Genomic DNA, 17,378 nt, shown 5'->3' on the forward strand with positions numbered 1-17,378 from the left:
ATATTTTAACTGTTAATGGCATAAAGCACTTATTAAAATTTGGTTTAAATAGCAAGTCTGTGTAAACAGCTGCGTCCCAAATGGCACACTATTACACTTTGTACTTATGCACTTACACACTCAACAGGATAGTATATGTATGTAGTGTCATCCCAAATGGCACACCAATGTTTTTTTACTAAGCGGAAATTCAAACCATTTCCCTAATGACGTTTGACGGTTGCCAAATGAGTGAAATAAATGACCGAATAATCACATAACATCTGCCATGAGTATAACCGCATTCACCATCTGGAGGCCCTATAATCACTCTCGTAGAATTTTGCTTTCACAATCCAAAATAAATAAAGTTATCTTACATGTATGCCCGATAGCTCAGCCCCTTTCGCTACGTAAGCAAACCTGCGGTCGTTGAGTGCGTGAAGTGTCCATCATTCCACACATTATTATTTTTAGAGTTTTCAATGTAAACACACTACTTACACTATTTATACTACAAAATGGCGTAGAATAGTGCATAAGTATGTGATTTGGGACGCAGCTAGTGTATGCTTAATTTTTTGTGTAAATAGCATTATACATTTAGTAACAAAGCAATACCTTCTACAAACTCTAAAAGTGTAAATGGCATATATTTTCTATTCTATAAGCACTGAGTGTATATAGCATCTACCATAACTTTTGTTGCTATATTGTGTAAATGGCACTTAGAATTTTCTGCTATTTGCACTTAGTGTAAATAGCATCTCTTTCTATAAGCTAACAGTTGGTGCTAATTACAAACTAACATTAGCGTTTGGCTTACAGAATTGCTGTATGCATGATAATATTAAGATTTATTACTCACCAATGTCGAAGCACTTCCAGATAGTCAGAGATGTAATGACAAACGGCATCCAAACTTAAATTGTGAATAATAAGAGTGCAAAGTCTCTAGATAAGGATTTGGATGTAACTAGCTTAGCATGCCACTAGCTTAGCATGCCATTCACATAGTTTGGCTCCAACTGTTGTGTCTTCGGAGACAGACGGCTGGGTAACTGTGAGAAAATCTAGAGGTGGGAGAAAACACTGTGTCCCTTCCAATATCAAACAGGTTTAGCCCTCTCAGTGATGCACCTACTGAGAAACCTGATGAAACGGAATATACAAGTAGACACAACAATCACCATGGTAAAATGTCTGCTGGGAGCCAGAGCGCCTGACATTATGTCAAATTAAAAAGTGCTGGCTAAATATAAACGCAAGTTCTGTAAAATCGTTTCACCGCTGACTCATCACTTAATGGCTGGATATCAAAGTGGTGCCCACCAAATAACATTTTTGTTTTGGTTGTGTAGTTTTTGGGGTAGACCTATTGAATAGAGATGGTCTTCATCCCACTCGGGCTGGAGCAGCTCTCCTGTCTAGTAATCTGGCATATAGTCTTAGGGCGTACTCACACTATGTACAATTGCCTTGAACCAGGCCAAAGCATGCTTGTCCCTGCTCTCGTCTCCTTCGAAGGCCCGCACTCACATTACATTCAGGCCTTAAACCACACTGAAAAACTAAACTGAACTTCAACATTACAAACTGAACTGACACTTTCAATTTACTATAATCTTCTATGTGGGGCTGCTTTGACACAATCTACATTGTAAAAGCGCTATAGAAATAAAGATGTATTGAACTGAATCAAAATGCTACCCATCTGTGCAAACTCTTGTATAGGTTTACCTATACCTATTTTATGAAAGCACAGAAGCCATATATCGGAAATAAATACAGTCATTGATCTCCATTTAATTTTTGTATACTGTTCATAAAGATTTTTGTTAGGTTATAAAAAGTATGCTATTCATTCTATTTCCTTCGGCTTAGGGGTTGCAACAATAGAATGAACAACCAACTATTCCAGCATATGTTTTATGCAGTGGATACCTTTCCAGATGGAGCCCAGAACTGAGAAACACCCACACACACATAGGGATGCACCGATGTGGATTTTTTGGCCGATACCGATAATTCTTCAGATTTGAAGGCCGATAGCCTAATTTAAAAATCTGAAAGGCCTAATTTAGACATCGGCTCCATTACGATTATCTTAAAAATAGCATTTATTGGCCGATAACGATATGGCCGTCGATATATCGTGCATCCCTCACACACACACACACACACACACACACACACACACACACACACACACACACACACACACACACACACACACACACACACTCAGGGTTCTTGCACCATTTTAAAAGTAAAATTTAATACTTTAAGACATTTTTAAGACCTCAACAAATATAATTTAAGACCCAAAAATTTCATAATTTCTTTGGAATAGGCTACTCAATTTCCCTGTTAGATTTAAATGAGTTGTGCCTCGTCACAGCATGGATAACCCACAGTACCCTTCTTTTGAGTGTCTGGTGGTGAAATTAAACTGTTATAGCTGACTGTGAGGGGGCGTCCGAACTAGAGCTGTAATCAGGCCATCTTTTTCATGAATGAGTCGTTTATGTGCGTTAACATTACTTATTCATAACATAGGCTATAGGCCACTTGGAAATTGGAACAAAAAGTCCTCTGTAACATCTTAACATCTCAGCACTCTAAATAGGCCCAGGTACATACACTTAGCCTTTAAATTGGCCACCACACCAAAAAAAAAGTCTTTCTTAACAAATTAAATTAGAATAAAAGATAAATCACGACTGGTATTTGGCAATAATGTAATTAAGATAAAGGCTCTTTGCCACTTCTCTTCACAATAAGGTGACGGTGAAGCTGAATATTTAAAGATTAATGCAACATTAGCCTGTATACTCTGTCTGGATTATGATTTTATTTTTAATTTTAATATTTAGTTATAATTTGAAAATTCTTCACTCGTCAAGATTAGTCTGCATGTATTTGTGGGGGAACATTATTAAATCCACTGTAAATGGATTTAGTGCAGTCCTGTGCTCACTGAGCAGCACTGAACACCCTTTCACTGCTGCTGCTACTGGCCAGAATGCACTACTGATCTGGCTAATTTAGCATGTTTTGATTAGGATTGTTTGTTCATCTTCCGTCAGTTAAGAACATTCATTTCATCTTCCCTGTCAGTTCGCTGTACATAACTGTTTAACGCTTTACCGTAATACGCAGTGAATGAGTGACTGCCGAAATACCTTGACGGCCAGAATGACTGTTCTTATTGAACTAGCAGCTGGCCTGACCGCAGTCAAAATTCGTTTTTTTTTTTTTTTTTACTTCTCCGTCATCATTTGTTTCACCTTTACAGGGATGAATTTTAATGTTATAACAAACGATTTGATTACTTTTTTTTCGCGCTAATCGAAATGCATCACATGACTGATCATTTACTGCTTAAGCTCAAGCCCGGCCTGACCTCGTCTAAAATGATAGAAATTAAGTCCGTCGTGTTCAGGTAAAGATCTTCAGCTCTAGACTTAGTAAAACTGTTAGGTTGCAAACAATGCAGGGATTAACCTGGACCCCTATGACTAGCTGCTGCAACGTACCGCTGCTGCTTTCCTCCTTTTATGTGCAACTCGACGGCTTGAAGCCCCATGGTCCCTGAAGAAAGGTCTTTTTGCAGAATTTACACATTCCCTCATTGCCATGTCATTAAATGTACACCTTCCCATCTTTGCATTTTGAACCTCACCTCGGCAATAACATGCGTAATAACAGCATGCAGGTACAGACCAACGTAAACGTCTGTAGCCAACACGGTGGACCACTGTGCTTCCTGATCATCATTAAGCACACCGGCTGAAAATTTAATACCTAACAGCCACTTTACGGTAAATTAAAGAATTTAAGACCTCAATTTCCCGGATTTTAATTTAAGACATTTTAGGACTTTTTAAGGACCCGCGGGAACCCTGCAACTGTTCCCCATTTTAGCTTGTTCAATACACTATTCACTCAGCCTATATAAAAAAATAAACATAACAAAAACTGCCTGCTGACGCACAAGTAAATCTTCAAAGTGAACAGTGTAGGCCACTTAATGACCTCATTCACATCACCCTGCAGGCAATGCTGTTTCTCTAGCTTAACAATGAAATGAAAACCTTATATATGGAAATGGATATTTTCATTTTGATATTACAACTTAACAGACAAAAAAAAATGTTAAGGCATCATGTAGCTACATATGACAGTCATCTTCACTGTATGATTTTTATAACAAAACAAATAACATAACATAACTGTCCCCTTTCATATTCATTGAAAAATACGAAACACCCTATTTTGCTGAATGTAAGTTTTAATAATCAATAATGGCAATTATAAAAGTATAACAGAAAAAAATTATACAATATAGGCAAGCAATGAGTCAAATATGCAGAATCAGTTACATAAATTAATATATTGACTTATCTTTTCTCTTTGCCAGAACGAGTTACCTGAGAACAAGTCGCTAATAGATTCAAAAGACCACAGACTGATTAGATATAGACAACAAGATGAATTAAATATCACGTTTAACAACTACATTGAAATTAGACCCAGCAGTAGATTTTTGATAAACTGTCCGATATGCACTGCTATCAACTGGGGGTTTTCTGCTCAAAGCACCTGCTGACTGCCTGGTTGCAGCGCATGACAGAGTGTGTGTGTGAGTGTGTGGTCAAGTGCTGTGCATATTTAGAATTTCCAGTGTTTCCCTCAATTTCTCCCTTCCGTTTCTCCTCCATCTCTCGGACTCAACTATTTTGACAAATACACACTGATGTGTATGCTCACGAGCCCAAAATTGGAGTTTGTGATTGACACAAACACAAATGCATCGCTTCCAAATCCTCTAAAGAATTGTTAGGCTGCATTAATTAGTGCAACCAGAGCTGGGAACACTTCCCAACAAAAAGACATTATAATCTAAATAGTATCTACACTAGTTAGTCTGTTTTTCCTTATCCCGAGGTCTTTATAATCCTGGATCCATCCCATATGCTGAACAGATGTTGTGGTGGTCTTGGACGAGTGGAGATTGTAAGACTGACCTGCAGTCTCTCTATGATAGATGTCAGTCGTTCTCAAGGATCCGGAGCCCAGATTGCAGCTCTTGGATTTGCTCTTTACTGTTTTGGCTTATGGCAGTGATATTTAAGTTACACTGAACTGAACTAAACTAAACTGAACTTCATCTGTGAAAACTGGACTGAAGCAGTTTCAATTTATTAATATGTCATTATATTAAGCTGCTTTTATATATTGTAAAAGCACTATAGATATAACAAAATGAATTGAATTCCATTGCTGGTTATACAAAAAAGAACCCAGCACAATACATGGTAAAGTGTACTAAAATAAGTCTCCTAAACAGGTAGTAATTTCAGCATGTCTTGATTTTTTCAAACTTAATAACAATTCCCCACAATGTGCATGTTGATGTCTGACAGTCAATACATAATTTACAGTGTAGGCAAAATAGCAGCAGAACAAAAGAAACACTGAGCCTCTGCAACTTCAATGTCAAAGAGTTCCTTGTGTTAAACAGTGTTGGGATTATTTTATAAAATAATTACATAATTACAATTGATAAATTACACAATCACATTATTTTCAAGCAATTATACCATATATGTTAAAAAAATTCCTGCTGCATAGCCAAACAATTTCTTCATTTGTAAATCTGAGGTACCACACGTGATGGAATCGTCTGATACTTTAATGCCAGTGCCACTACAGCACATTTTGAGTCTTCAGTTTTTCAGTTCAAGCCAACTTCTGCCCTGATTTTGGAGAGGAAAAAAGTTAGATCAGTAAAGACTGATATACTCACAAATGTTAAAGCAATACTCTGAAAAGACAAGATGGATATTACAAATAAAGTGAAAAGACAAAAGCAAAAACTAAATAGCAGTGAAAGAGGAGATTCTCAAAACTCTCACCAAGTTGAGAAAACCTTACTTTTAAAGCTACCAGTTACAGCTTTATAAATGATCAAAACTGTGAAAGGCTTTGAGTTTTTTTTTTTTTTTTTTTTTATAACAATTGAACAGGACCTGTTCAATTATTTCATCCTAACAGAAACACATGAAATGAAATGCTAGACTATACAATTCATTAACTAAATCATAAAAAAGAGGACTGGGGTGTGATGCCTCACTCATTTTCATAACTTATTTAGACAGATGATCTTTAAGCAGATTACGTAAAAAGAAATGCATCTGTCTCTTTCACCATCTCTCAATTACTCCCCCTACACACACTCACACTCACTTTCAAACTAACCTGCAATGTACTTCGCTCCAATTAACATAAACATGCTACCCAGAATGTAAAAGCCCAAGGGTACACTACTGAAGATACTAGTGTCCTCTGTTGGTTGTCCAGAACACAGGTCCATGTTACACAAGAGTGGAAAGAGAGAAAACAAGTGGAATAATTGAGAAACTGCTGATTTTGTTCAAAAAAATAAATAAAAGGTCCTGAAGATTTACCCTGAATAAGGTAATAAATAACAGGAAATACATTTACAAGAGGACTTTGTATCCCTGTTAAAAATAAAATAGCTGTTTTCTTGCAAAAACCTGGTTATTGATTACTACAAACAATACATTAATCTTTGACTGCTGGTGTTCAGTTAGTTGGAATATTGGTTCTTTTGTAAATAACATTGCTGAGCAAATGATAAGATTACTCTCCAGAATTTCAAAAAATTGTCATGCAGGTTATTTTTTGTTCATTTAAATCCAAACCAACTTGCATTTCTCTGTTTTTATATTCCATGTTTGCCATTTACTTCATCTGTATATGGTGTTTCGCAGCCAAACAAATTTTTTTGATTAGCCAAACAAGTCCTTACCATTTCCACTGTTGACTGGCTCTATGGTTTCCCAGTTCATGGCCCTTTGAACAGCTTTCTTCCAACGAGCATATCGCAGTTCACTTTCTGCTGGGAGAAAAGAAAACGGCATTTCATATGATAACAAGAGTGCTAAGCAATGTTTATGATGCGCCCGGATGCAAAATGTGGGATATACAAATTCTAAAATTATTCAACTCCACTCCAAAGAGGAACTTTGTGAAAATTGTGAAATTTGCTGCATATGTTTTTAATGAATCCACAAACACATAGACTGCTGAATAGAAGTGTATGCTTAGTATAAAAATGGGTGTTTAATAATGGTGGAATTTAAATGTTTTTTTTTTTTAAAGTGATAGAACAGCAAAACATTTTATTAAACTTCAATTGCTTATGCATAGGTTGTTATTAATTTCTGCCTATGTTATCATTTACATTACTGCATAAAAATAAAACAAATCTCTTTCAGGCTCTTTTGTTGAGTTTCTTTATAATTTAGCCTATCCACAACACAACTCAGGAGATAAATATTTGACTGATGAGTTAATATTAGATGTCTCACTCACACTAGGTATGATAAATAAAATAAACCTCCATAACTTAAATTTAAAAAAATTAAAAACTCCATTTACTATATTTGTTAAAATATTTTATTGAGAAATGAAGTATTGGTATTTTACATATGTATATTTACATATGTTTTATAAAGGGAGAGACAGAGAGAGAGAGAGAGAGAGAGAGAGAGAAAGAGAGAGAGAGAGCACAGATAGTTCTAAATATGTTCAATGTAGAGCTTCTGATAATATGGGCCATTTATGAAGTAATAAATGAGCATATGAAAACTTCAGATGCAAAATCCTCTGAATCTATCAGACATCAGGCTCTTCTGATTAGGTTCAGCTAAATCCACTTGTGCTTTTTTGCAAAACAAACTCTAAATCCACCTATTGGGACAAGACATTATAATTGTAACGATTGCTCAAACATAGATGGATCCATGTGCAGTACGTTTATACCCATTGTCCTGGTGTATATGTCGGGGCTGGGCATCGACGGCGATCTGCCTGCTCTCTAAATCTCCTTATGGCTCGTGATAAGTGTGTGTGAGCGGCGTTCCAGGTATCTTCACTGCGCTGAAGCCAGTCATTGACAGCGGGTAGTTCGGTGGGTTCGCCAGACCATAGGAATAGTGGGGGTTGGAACCCGAGTACACACTGGAAAGGAGTCAGTCCCGTAGCAGCCTTACGTAACGAGTTCTGTGCGTATTCAGCCCATATCAAATACTTGCTCCAGTCGGCTTGATTTTGGTGGCAGTAGGTGCGTAGAAAGCGTGTAATTTCCTGATTGAGCCTCTCGGTTTGTCCGTTGGATTGTGGGTGGTATCCTGAAGTTAAACTGATGTTGATGTTGAGACTTTTAAAGAAAGCCATCCATACTCTTGATGTGAACTGGGGTCCTCTGTCTGACACAATATCCTCCGGTAACCCATAAAATTGAAAGACATTATTACATAGGAGTTCGGCCGTTTCTAGAGAGGTGGGAAGTTTGGGAATGGGAATGAGTCTGCACACCTTGGAAAATCTATCAATTATGGTTAGAATAGTGGTATTGCCTTGAGATGTGGGGAGGTCCGTTATAAAATCGATAGCTATATGGGACCATGGTCTGCGGGGGGTGGGTAAGGGTTGTAATAATCGGGCCGGTAGCTTTTGGGAGTGCTTGTGCATATTACATAGACAGCAGTTGTTGAGAAATCTTGTGATGTCCGTCAACATGTTGGGCCACCAAAATTTATTCTGTACTAGTTCCTTTGTTCTGCTTATACCTGGGTGTCCGGAGCTGGGGTTGTTGTGTATTTCACCGATTAATCGTGTCCGCAAGGTTGTAGGAACGAAAGTTTTCTCTGCGGGGCAATTCGGTGGGCGTGGTTCCTGCGTTTGAGCCTGGCCGATCTCAGTAGTGATATCCCACATGATAGGTGACAGCACCAAGGATTTCTCTAAGATAGTTTCCTCTTTCTGCTCCACCACCTCCTCTTCAAATATTCTGGATAATGCGTCTGCCTTGACGTTCTTTGAGCCCGGAATATATGTTACCGTAAAGTCGAATCGGGATTGAGTCTTTTTGCAGAGTGTATGTATTCTAGATTCTTGTGATCCGTTATTACCGTGAATTTGTGTTTAGCGCCCTCCAGCCAGTGTCTCCACTCCTCCATCGTGGCTTTCATGGCTAGGAGTTCCCGATTGCCCACATCATAGTTCTGTTCCGCGGAGTTAAGCTTACGGGAAAAGAATGCACATGGATGAGATTTGGATGGAGAACCCTGTTTCTGGCATAATATTGCGCCAATGCCCGTGTTGGATGCGTTAATTTCCACAATGAAGGGTTACTCAGGATTAGGATGATGAAGGATGGGAGCGGTGGCGAAGCGGTGTTTCAATTTGGCAAATGCCCTCTCAGCCGTGTCGTTCCATTTGATAAGTGATCCCTTCCCTCTGGTCAAACTTGTGAGTGGGGAAGCAACCAAACTGAAGTTTCGAATGAAACGTCTATAAAATTTTGCGAAGCCAAGAAATCTTTGGAGCTCTTTAATGGTTCTAGGCTTGGGCCATTTTAATACTGCTAGCACCTTCTGCTCATCCATGGCCACGCCCTCAGTGCCAATAATGTATCCTAGGAAGGACTGAAATGGGAGAAGAACAAGAGAATAAGGGGATGTTGTGGTCATCAGCAAACGTTTTATCCATAAAAATACCTGCAGCGCCTGAATCGATTATAGCGGTCAAATTAATTACAGTACCATTGACAGTCAGGGAAATGGGAACTTCTATGCATTGGTTATTTATAGAGGAACAGAGAGCTGAACTCACCGGGAGCGATCTGGAGGAGGGTCTCACTGGACACCGGGCCTTAATATGTCCTGGCAGGCCGCAGTACATGCAGAGATTGAACTGGAATCGGCGTTCCCGTTCTTCGGAGGTTAGTGGAGTGTGACCAATTTGCATGGGTTCCAGAGCATTGTTTGCGGGTAATCTGGGTCTTAGACTGAGGGGCGACAAAGAGTGAAGTGGTTTACGAGCTCGTATGAGGTTGTCCAGGAGTATAGAAAGTTCAATGAATTGATCCAATGTTTTTCCCTCGTCACGACAAGCTAGTTCAGTTTGCAGTTCTGGGTTGAGACCTTTACGATATAGTGTCTTTAATGTATCATCCAGCCATCCAGTCTTGGCTGCCAGTGTGCGGAAGTGAAGAGCGAAGTCGGCGGCTGTTTGGTTGCCTTGTTGAATAGTTAACAACTCCTCACCAGCGCTGCGACCTCCCTCAGGATGTTCGAACACAGTGCGGAATTTTTGCAAGAAACTTGCAAAAGTGGCGAACGTAGGGGTGCTTGGTTGCCAGATGGCGGTAGCCCACTCCAGGGCTTTGTCGGTGAGTAGCGAACAGACAAACGCTATTTTGCTCTTCTCCGTTGTGTACATATATGGCTGTTGGGAGATAAATAGCTGACACTGCAGTAGGAATCCTTTACATTTAGCTGGATTACCTCCATATTTCTCAGGAAGAGCCAATCGTGGGTTTTGTGCAGCACTGGGGTTTTCGCTGTGAGGAGCGTTGAAAGCAAAGCTCTCCATTGGTGACTGTGCAGAGATGTTCAGAACTTGTAATGCCTTCACCAATTCCTCCGTGAGCTGAGTGAGGTGAGTGAGTTGTTGTTGATGAACCGAGAGTGTTTGGGCTTGAGCTTGAAGTGCCGTAGAAAACTTTTGCATGGCTGCGGGATCCGATGTTGGCGAAGTCTTCTGTAACGATTGCTCAGACATAAATGGATCCATGTACAGTACGTTTATTGTATAAATGAGATTAAACAGGAAGAAGTGTATACTCAAGTGTACAGCAGAAGACTACGGTTTAGTAGACAGGCGGCTAGCAATCGACATCGGATAACAGGCTGGGATCAGGGCTGGCAGCAGAGATTCAGAGTCCAAAAGCAGGCAAAGTTCAGGGCAGGCGGCAATACATATACAGGGTCAAGAAACAGTCCGGGTTGGCAACAAGAAGAAATCAGAATCAGGGAAAAACGCTCAGAAATGTCTGCGGGGCAAAACAAGACTTCGCACTGAAGCAGCGTGTGAGTGCTGCTTATATGTGTGTGGAATGTGATTGAAGATGTGTGTCAGGTGTGTCTGCAATCAGTGTAGATGGATGACGTAATGTCAATAGTCCGGTGATGATGACCTCTGCTGGTTAGTGAAGGGAATAGCTGGGACCGAGCCGGTGACAATAATTAGCTGAAAAATCACTAAAGATGCCCTTTTAAATGAAAACATAAAACACATTACACAAACCACCGAAAATTAAAAATACATAAATCAAGTCAAGTAAATGGCGGTTCATTCCGCTGTAGTGACCCCTGATAAACCAGGGACAGAGCAGAAGGAAAATTAATGAATGAAATCTGTTAAGTATAAGTACAATAATTAATAACATTAAAATTGACATTAATTAAATCTTAACAATCTGTTGTCATTTATGATATTTGGGAAGTAGATTTAATGTAAGTTGAGCAATGCAAACATTGTAAACTAAGCTTGTTACACTCAAATAATGTTGTGTAAAACATTATGAAACATCAATATCTGTGCATTATCCATTAATATAAAAAAGCTTATCTGATGTATAGGTATTATGAAGTAATATAAATAATGTTTAGTTTTGTACATCATATTCATCCTTTGAAAATAGCTTACATTAGCAAATAAAACACAAGGTAAGGCTGGGATGCCTTAGACAATTTTATAAACTGTCATTCATTCATTCTCACCACACTCAGTCTTTGTCTCTTTTTCATCTCTTGTTAATCCTTATAGCCTCCATATCCAATATAAGAACGGCATCTTAAAGGGGTTGTCCACTACCATATCATATTATAAACTTTAGTTTATGTATAATGTAGCTGTGTGAACATAAACAGCATCTCTGAATGTAAAATACTCAAAGTTCAATGCAAAGGGAGACCTTGGCTTTTACAGAGTTAGCTTAACAAAGCCTACAATGAACGAACTTTGGGTCCTACAAAAAAATACATCCGGGCTAGTGAGATCACAAAGGTATTTTTACGAGGCACTTTAATTTTACAGCAGAGAAAGCTAAAATGCCGTCCAAATGCTGCTATTTCCACAGAGCTTTTTTATTTACAGAGCTGTTTCTGTATTTGGGCTTCCAAAGGACACGACACAAAGACAGAAGTGCTTACAGTTCAATATTAATTATGTTCCATAGAATTATAAAATACATAGCAAGCATGATTTGACAAAACACAGCTTATATATACACACACACACACACTCCACCAGTGCGTGCAATGCTCTCTATAGGCAGCTTTTCCATGCGTTCTACATCTCAGATAATGAACTCGCAAAAGATATGTGAACGATTCACTAAACTTACACATCCAAATTCCGAATATATGTAAAAGATGTCTTGTAAGGCGTTGAGTTAAAAAAATACTGCAAAGCTAGTATTTTTACAGTAAAAACCACTTCTGGAAATTTTCTGAATTTTCTTAAAGGTGCATTAGGTGATTGTCTTCAGAAACATTTTTTGTTGTGCTGGTTGAAAGTTTTTTCACATTCCAATAGTAATGATTAAAATAAATGATCTAAATTTATTTATATGTTTTTATATTCTGGGTAAGGCATGTCTTCAGAAACATTTTTTGTTGTGCTGGTTCAAAGTTTTTTCCCATTCCAATAGTAATGATTAAAATAAATGATCTAAATTTATTTATATGTTTTTATATTCTGGTAAGGCATGTAACGAATGGAGGAAGATCAAACAGACATATATCATTATTACATAAACTTTTAAGGAGGCCACAAAAACCCACCCCACCAAGAGGTCACGTCACATACCTGAGCATGAGTTACCATGGTCACAATCTTAACTGGTAAGGTTCCAAGACTTTTACACTTACACATGAAAAGAACAGGGCATTTCGTTTAAATAGCTAAATAGTGTTTATCAATGATTTACTAGTGATTATGATTATCTTTGTTTTAAAAACCTTAGAAGTATTGCTTAATTGCTTAACACTCAAAGAACATTACAGAGGTCTTTGGTATGTACTAATGTGGTTTAGAGAACAACTGTATGCATTGTTTTATGTTACTTGTAACATGTGTTGAGATTGTAAAATCGTTAATACTTCTCTATTAAAACTACTCACCAAGCATATGTAAATCACAAGTCTTAGACAAAGAGACAAAAATCAGGCTAGAAGGCAACATCCCATTGGCTCAACCCCTGAGTTCATGAAGTCAGCAATTCTAGTTAAGGAACTGAACAACAAGTTCACATCCTCTTACCTACCCCCTCTCTTAGCCCTCACACCACTCTCTTTACGCTCTGATCTTTACTCTTCAGTAGGTCACCAGCCAAAATGTGACCTAGGGCTTTAGGCCTCACACAAGCTGAGGCCCAACTTCAGCCTTCTAACTCTTCAGAGACTTTCAGCATCAAGCCAAGTCTCTATTCTAGACATTTTCAACTTATAACCTCACTGAAATGCTGATCAGCCAATCAGAATGAAGCCACTCATCAACTACTCATCAGAAACTTCCAGGCCAGCACACTGCTTAAGCCACAGACAAAGAACTATGCGAGTTTGATTCAGTATTAGATATGCTAGTTTATCATGTCTTTTGTTTAAACAAGGGGATTCAGTTTTCTTTGAAGATTGGTTTTAGGTTATTGATTTTGAATTTGCAACTCTCTCTCTCTCTCTCTTCTCATGGGGCCTTTTTGGCCTTGTCTTCATTAGCCACATTTACACTATCAGGCCAATGCAAGCCAAGGCTTTTATCGGGCCGGGCCGGGCCAATTGTCTGGGAGGTCGAGCAGTAAGGCCGAGATCATGTTGCGTTTCCACTGTCGGCTATTAGCTCGCAGAGTGTCACGCAAACCCTGCCCCCAGATCGTCCCCCATATCAAACATCACACAACCCACCCACTTTAGCGGGAATAATAATAATAATAATAAACTTTATTTGTATAGCACTTTTCCAACATACATGCAACTCAAAGTGCCTCACAAACAACAACAAAAGCATTAAAATAGACCACAAAAACTTATCACATATACTGAAATAAAAGCATTCATGTACACAAAATGTAAGTATATATTCACATGATCACACACACAATAGTCCTTATATATGCAGGCACACACCATACATTACATACAAAAACCTACAACAAAATAGATAAAATGCGTACACCTAACAAACTTGTTTAATCATACGCAATTTTAAAAAGATGTGTCTTAACACGCTTTTTAAAAACATGAATACTTGGGGATTCTTTCACTTCAAGGGGGAGACAGTTCCAAATTTTTGGAGCATAATGGCTAAAAGAAGTGCCGCCAGATCGCATCAGGTTTACAGGATAAAATTCTAAAAGTCCAGCACTAGAAGAGCGTAGTAAACGGTTTGGATTATATTTTGTTAAACAGCCGGAAATGTAGGAAGGTGTCATATTGTGTAGTGCTTTAAAAACTAATAAAAGAATCTTAAAATCTATCCTTTGGTGCACAGGCAACCAGTGTAATTCTATTAATACTGGTGTAATGTGCTCTCGTTTCTTTAATTTCATTAAAACTCTGGCTGCTGCATTTTGTATCAATTGCAACTTCATTGTAGAACCCTTAGGTAGACCAGTATAGATAGCATTGCAATAATCAAGCCGAGAGAAAATAAAAGCAGGAATTAATTACTTGGCATCATCAAAAGATAAGAAAGAACGAATTTTGGCAACATTTCTTAAATGATAAAAACATTTTTTTGTAACTTGATTAATATGAGATTTAAAATTAAGATCACAATCGAAAATAAAACCCAGGTTCTTTAATTCTTTTTTTGATTGTAAACCTAAAGAACACAGTTCTGCTTCAATCCTCTCTCGCTCAGGTTTTTTGCCCACAATTAGAATTTCTGTTTTATCTTTATTCAGCTTTAAAAAATTTGCAGTCATCCATTGCACAATATTGGACATGCAGTTGGACGAATATTCCAATGCAGCAGTGTCTCTTGGCTCAACAGAAATATATAATTGTATGTCATCAGCATAAAGATGATAATTCATGCCATATTTCTGAATTATACTACCTAAAGGAAGTATATATAATAAAAATAGACTTGGGCCTAGGATAGATCCCTGAGGAACACCATATAATATATTGTGTTCTTGCGATGTATATTCATCTATATTTACTAAGAATGTCCTTTCTGTGACATATGTATTGAACCAATTTAAAACTATCCCAGAGAGACCTACAATTTTTTCCAGTCTGTTAATCAAAATGCAATGATCAACCGTGTCGAATGCTGCACTTAAATCTAGAAGAATTAAAACTGATGTATTACCTTTATCTATGTTTAAGCGCATATTATTAACTACTTTCAATAATGCTGTTTCTATTCTATGACCTTTTCTAAAACCTGACTGATATTTTTCCCAAATTTTATGCTCATCTAAAAATTGATTGAGCTGTAGCAATACAACTTTTTCTAAAATCTTACTGAAAAATGTAACATTAGAAATTGGTCTGTAATTATTTAAAACTGTGGAGTCCAAATTAGTTTTTTTTTAAAGTGGCTTTACCACAGCTTTTTTAAAAGTATTAGGAAAAATTCCTGTCATTAATGAATCATTTACGATGTCAAGGACATAGTCAATCAAGCAATTTGAAACCTTTTTAAAAAATTCTGTTGGAATAGGGTCAAGGCAGCTAGAAGAGGACTTTAACTAAGATATGATTTAGATAATATTTTCTTTACTAATATTTCTAAACCTTTCCATTTTATTTTGTGGATAACTTCCCAATTCATCTACAAAATTTTGGTCAATCTGTATAATATCAGTTCTAATCTGCGTTATTTTGCTATTAAAAAATATAGCAAAGTCCTCACACATAATAACAGAAGGCTGGTCAAAATAATTAGCTGTTTTTTTTGTTTAAAAGACAATCTATAGTAGAAAAGAGTTTTCTAGGATTACTGCTGTTTTCATTAATGATTATAGAATAAAAAGACTGTCTTTCTAAACGAATAGTTTTATTATATTCGTGTATATTAGACCGCAAAATTTCATGATGTACGGTTAATTTAGTTTTCCTCCAGAGACGTTCTGATTTTCTACATTTCCTCTTCAACTGACAAATATGATCATTCTTCCATGGCATTTTCTTTAACCCTAACCTCCTTTTCTTTATTTTTTCCGGAGACACAGTATCAAGAGTTGATTTTAATAACGCGTTTAAGATATCAACTTTATCATGCACATTCATCTCAGGCCAAAAATATATAGGCGCTTGTTGAATCTCATTAATAAAGGTTTCCGACGTTAAGGTATTAATAAACCGCTTTCTAACTATTTTTTCTTTAGGCTGAAGTATAGTATTAATTTGACAATTAAAAAATAAGCAGAAATGATCTGAGATTGCTAGATCAATAATTTCATTTATGTTAACATTAATACCAAGTGAAATTATAAGATCAAGCGTATGCTTTTTATTGTGTGTAGGGCCATTTACATGTTGCGTGAGACTAAATGAAAAGAAAATATCTAAAAACTCTGCTGCTTTGCGATCAAGTTTGTTATCAACATGAAAGTTAAAATCCCCCACTATTAATATTTTATCATATCTAGTAACACACAAAGTTAAAAATTCGGAGAACTCGGAAATAAAACCCTGATTTTGTTTAGGAGGTCGATATATTATAACAACAACTTTCTATTATTTCTATTGCCAGACATTCGAAAGAAAGAAATTCATCAAGAACAACCTCTTTACATGACAGTGACTGCATAAATATAGCGGCTATCCCGCCACCCTTCTTTCCACAGCGAACCTTTTGCAAGAACGTTTAATGAGGTGGGCAAGCTTCTATAAGAGATATAGAGCCATTCTGATCAAGCCATGTCTCCGTAAGGAACATAAAGTTTAACTTTTCCTCTGATAGAATATCATGTATCAAAAATGTTTTGCTCTCAATTGATCTTACATTAAAAAGTGCCATTTTTAATTGTCCTTCATTTTGCAAAAACTGTATATTATCATTTAAATAGTTTCTTGCTATCGGTACCAAGTATGATTTTCTCCGATGAATATTTCGTGTGGGCCTATTGCTATTGTCTCTATAAGTGACAACAACCTCAATATCATTAACCTGGTTGCATCCCTTTTCCAACCCCAAAGAATTAGTATTGCAATTATATATTACAGGGATGCTATAAATTTGTCACAAGTTATGCAATGCATTTTCAACGTGTCTGGACAAAAAGTGTGCACCAGTCCTACTGGGATGTATTCCATCAGCACAGTAAAATCTCGCTCTTTCCCAGAAAAGGTCCCAGTTATTAATAAAACACAAATGTTCATTTTTACAATTCGTTTCTAACCAGTTGTTGAATGCAAAAAGTCTGCTGTAAGATTCATTGCCTCTTCTATACGTTGGCAGTGGTCCAGAGATTAGAATCCTTATTGCAGGAGATGTATTTCGTA

At 37.2% G+C, this 17,378-nt stretch overlaps 1 protein-coding gene across 45 annotated transcripts in view; it reads right to left on the reverse strand.

Annotated features, from left to right (window-relative positions):
• Positions 1 to 4,255: 4,255 nt before the first annotated feature.
• The window catches only part of zgc:172295, a 122,202-nt gene continuing 109,079 nt past the window's right edge, over positions 4,256 to 17,378 (reverse strand). For 12 of the 45 annotated variants that reach the window (NM_001431102.2, XM_087234924.1, XM_087234922.1 and 9 more), the window contains 3 exon segments: positions 4,256 to 5,741; positions 6,244 to 6,330; positions 6,818 to 6,904. In NM_001431102.2, coding sequence (NP_001418031.1) covers positions 5,725 to 5,741; positions 6,244 to 6,330; positions 6,818 to 6,904 — 191 coding nt within the window. In that variant the 3' untranslated portion in view covers positions 4,256 to 5,724. 45 annotated transcript variants of the gene reach the window in all.

Source organism: Danio rerio, chromosome 1 (assembly GCF_052040795.2).
Source record: "Danio rerio strain M-AB ecotype USA chromosome 1, GRCz13ab, whole genome shotgun sequence".
Classification (NCBI taxonomy): Eukaryota; Metazoa; Chordata; class Actinopteri; order Cypriniformes; family Danionidae; genus Danio; species Danio rerio.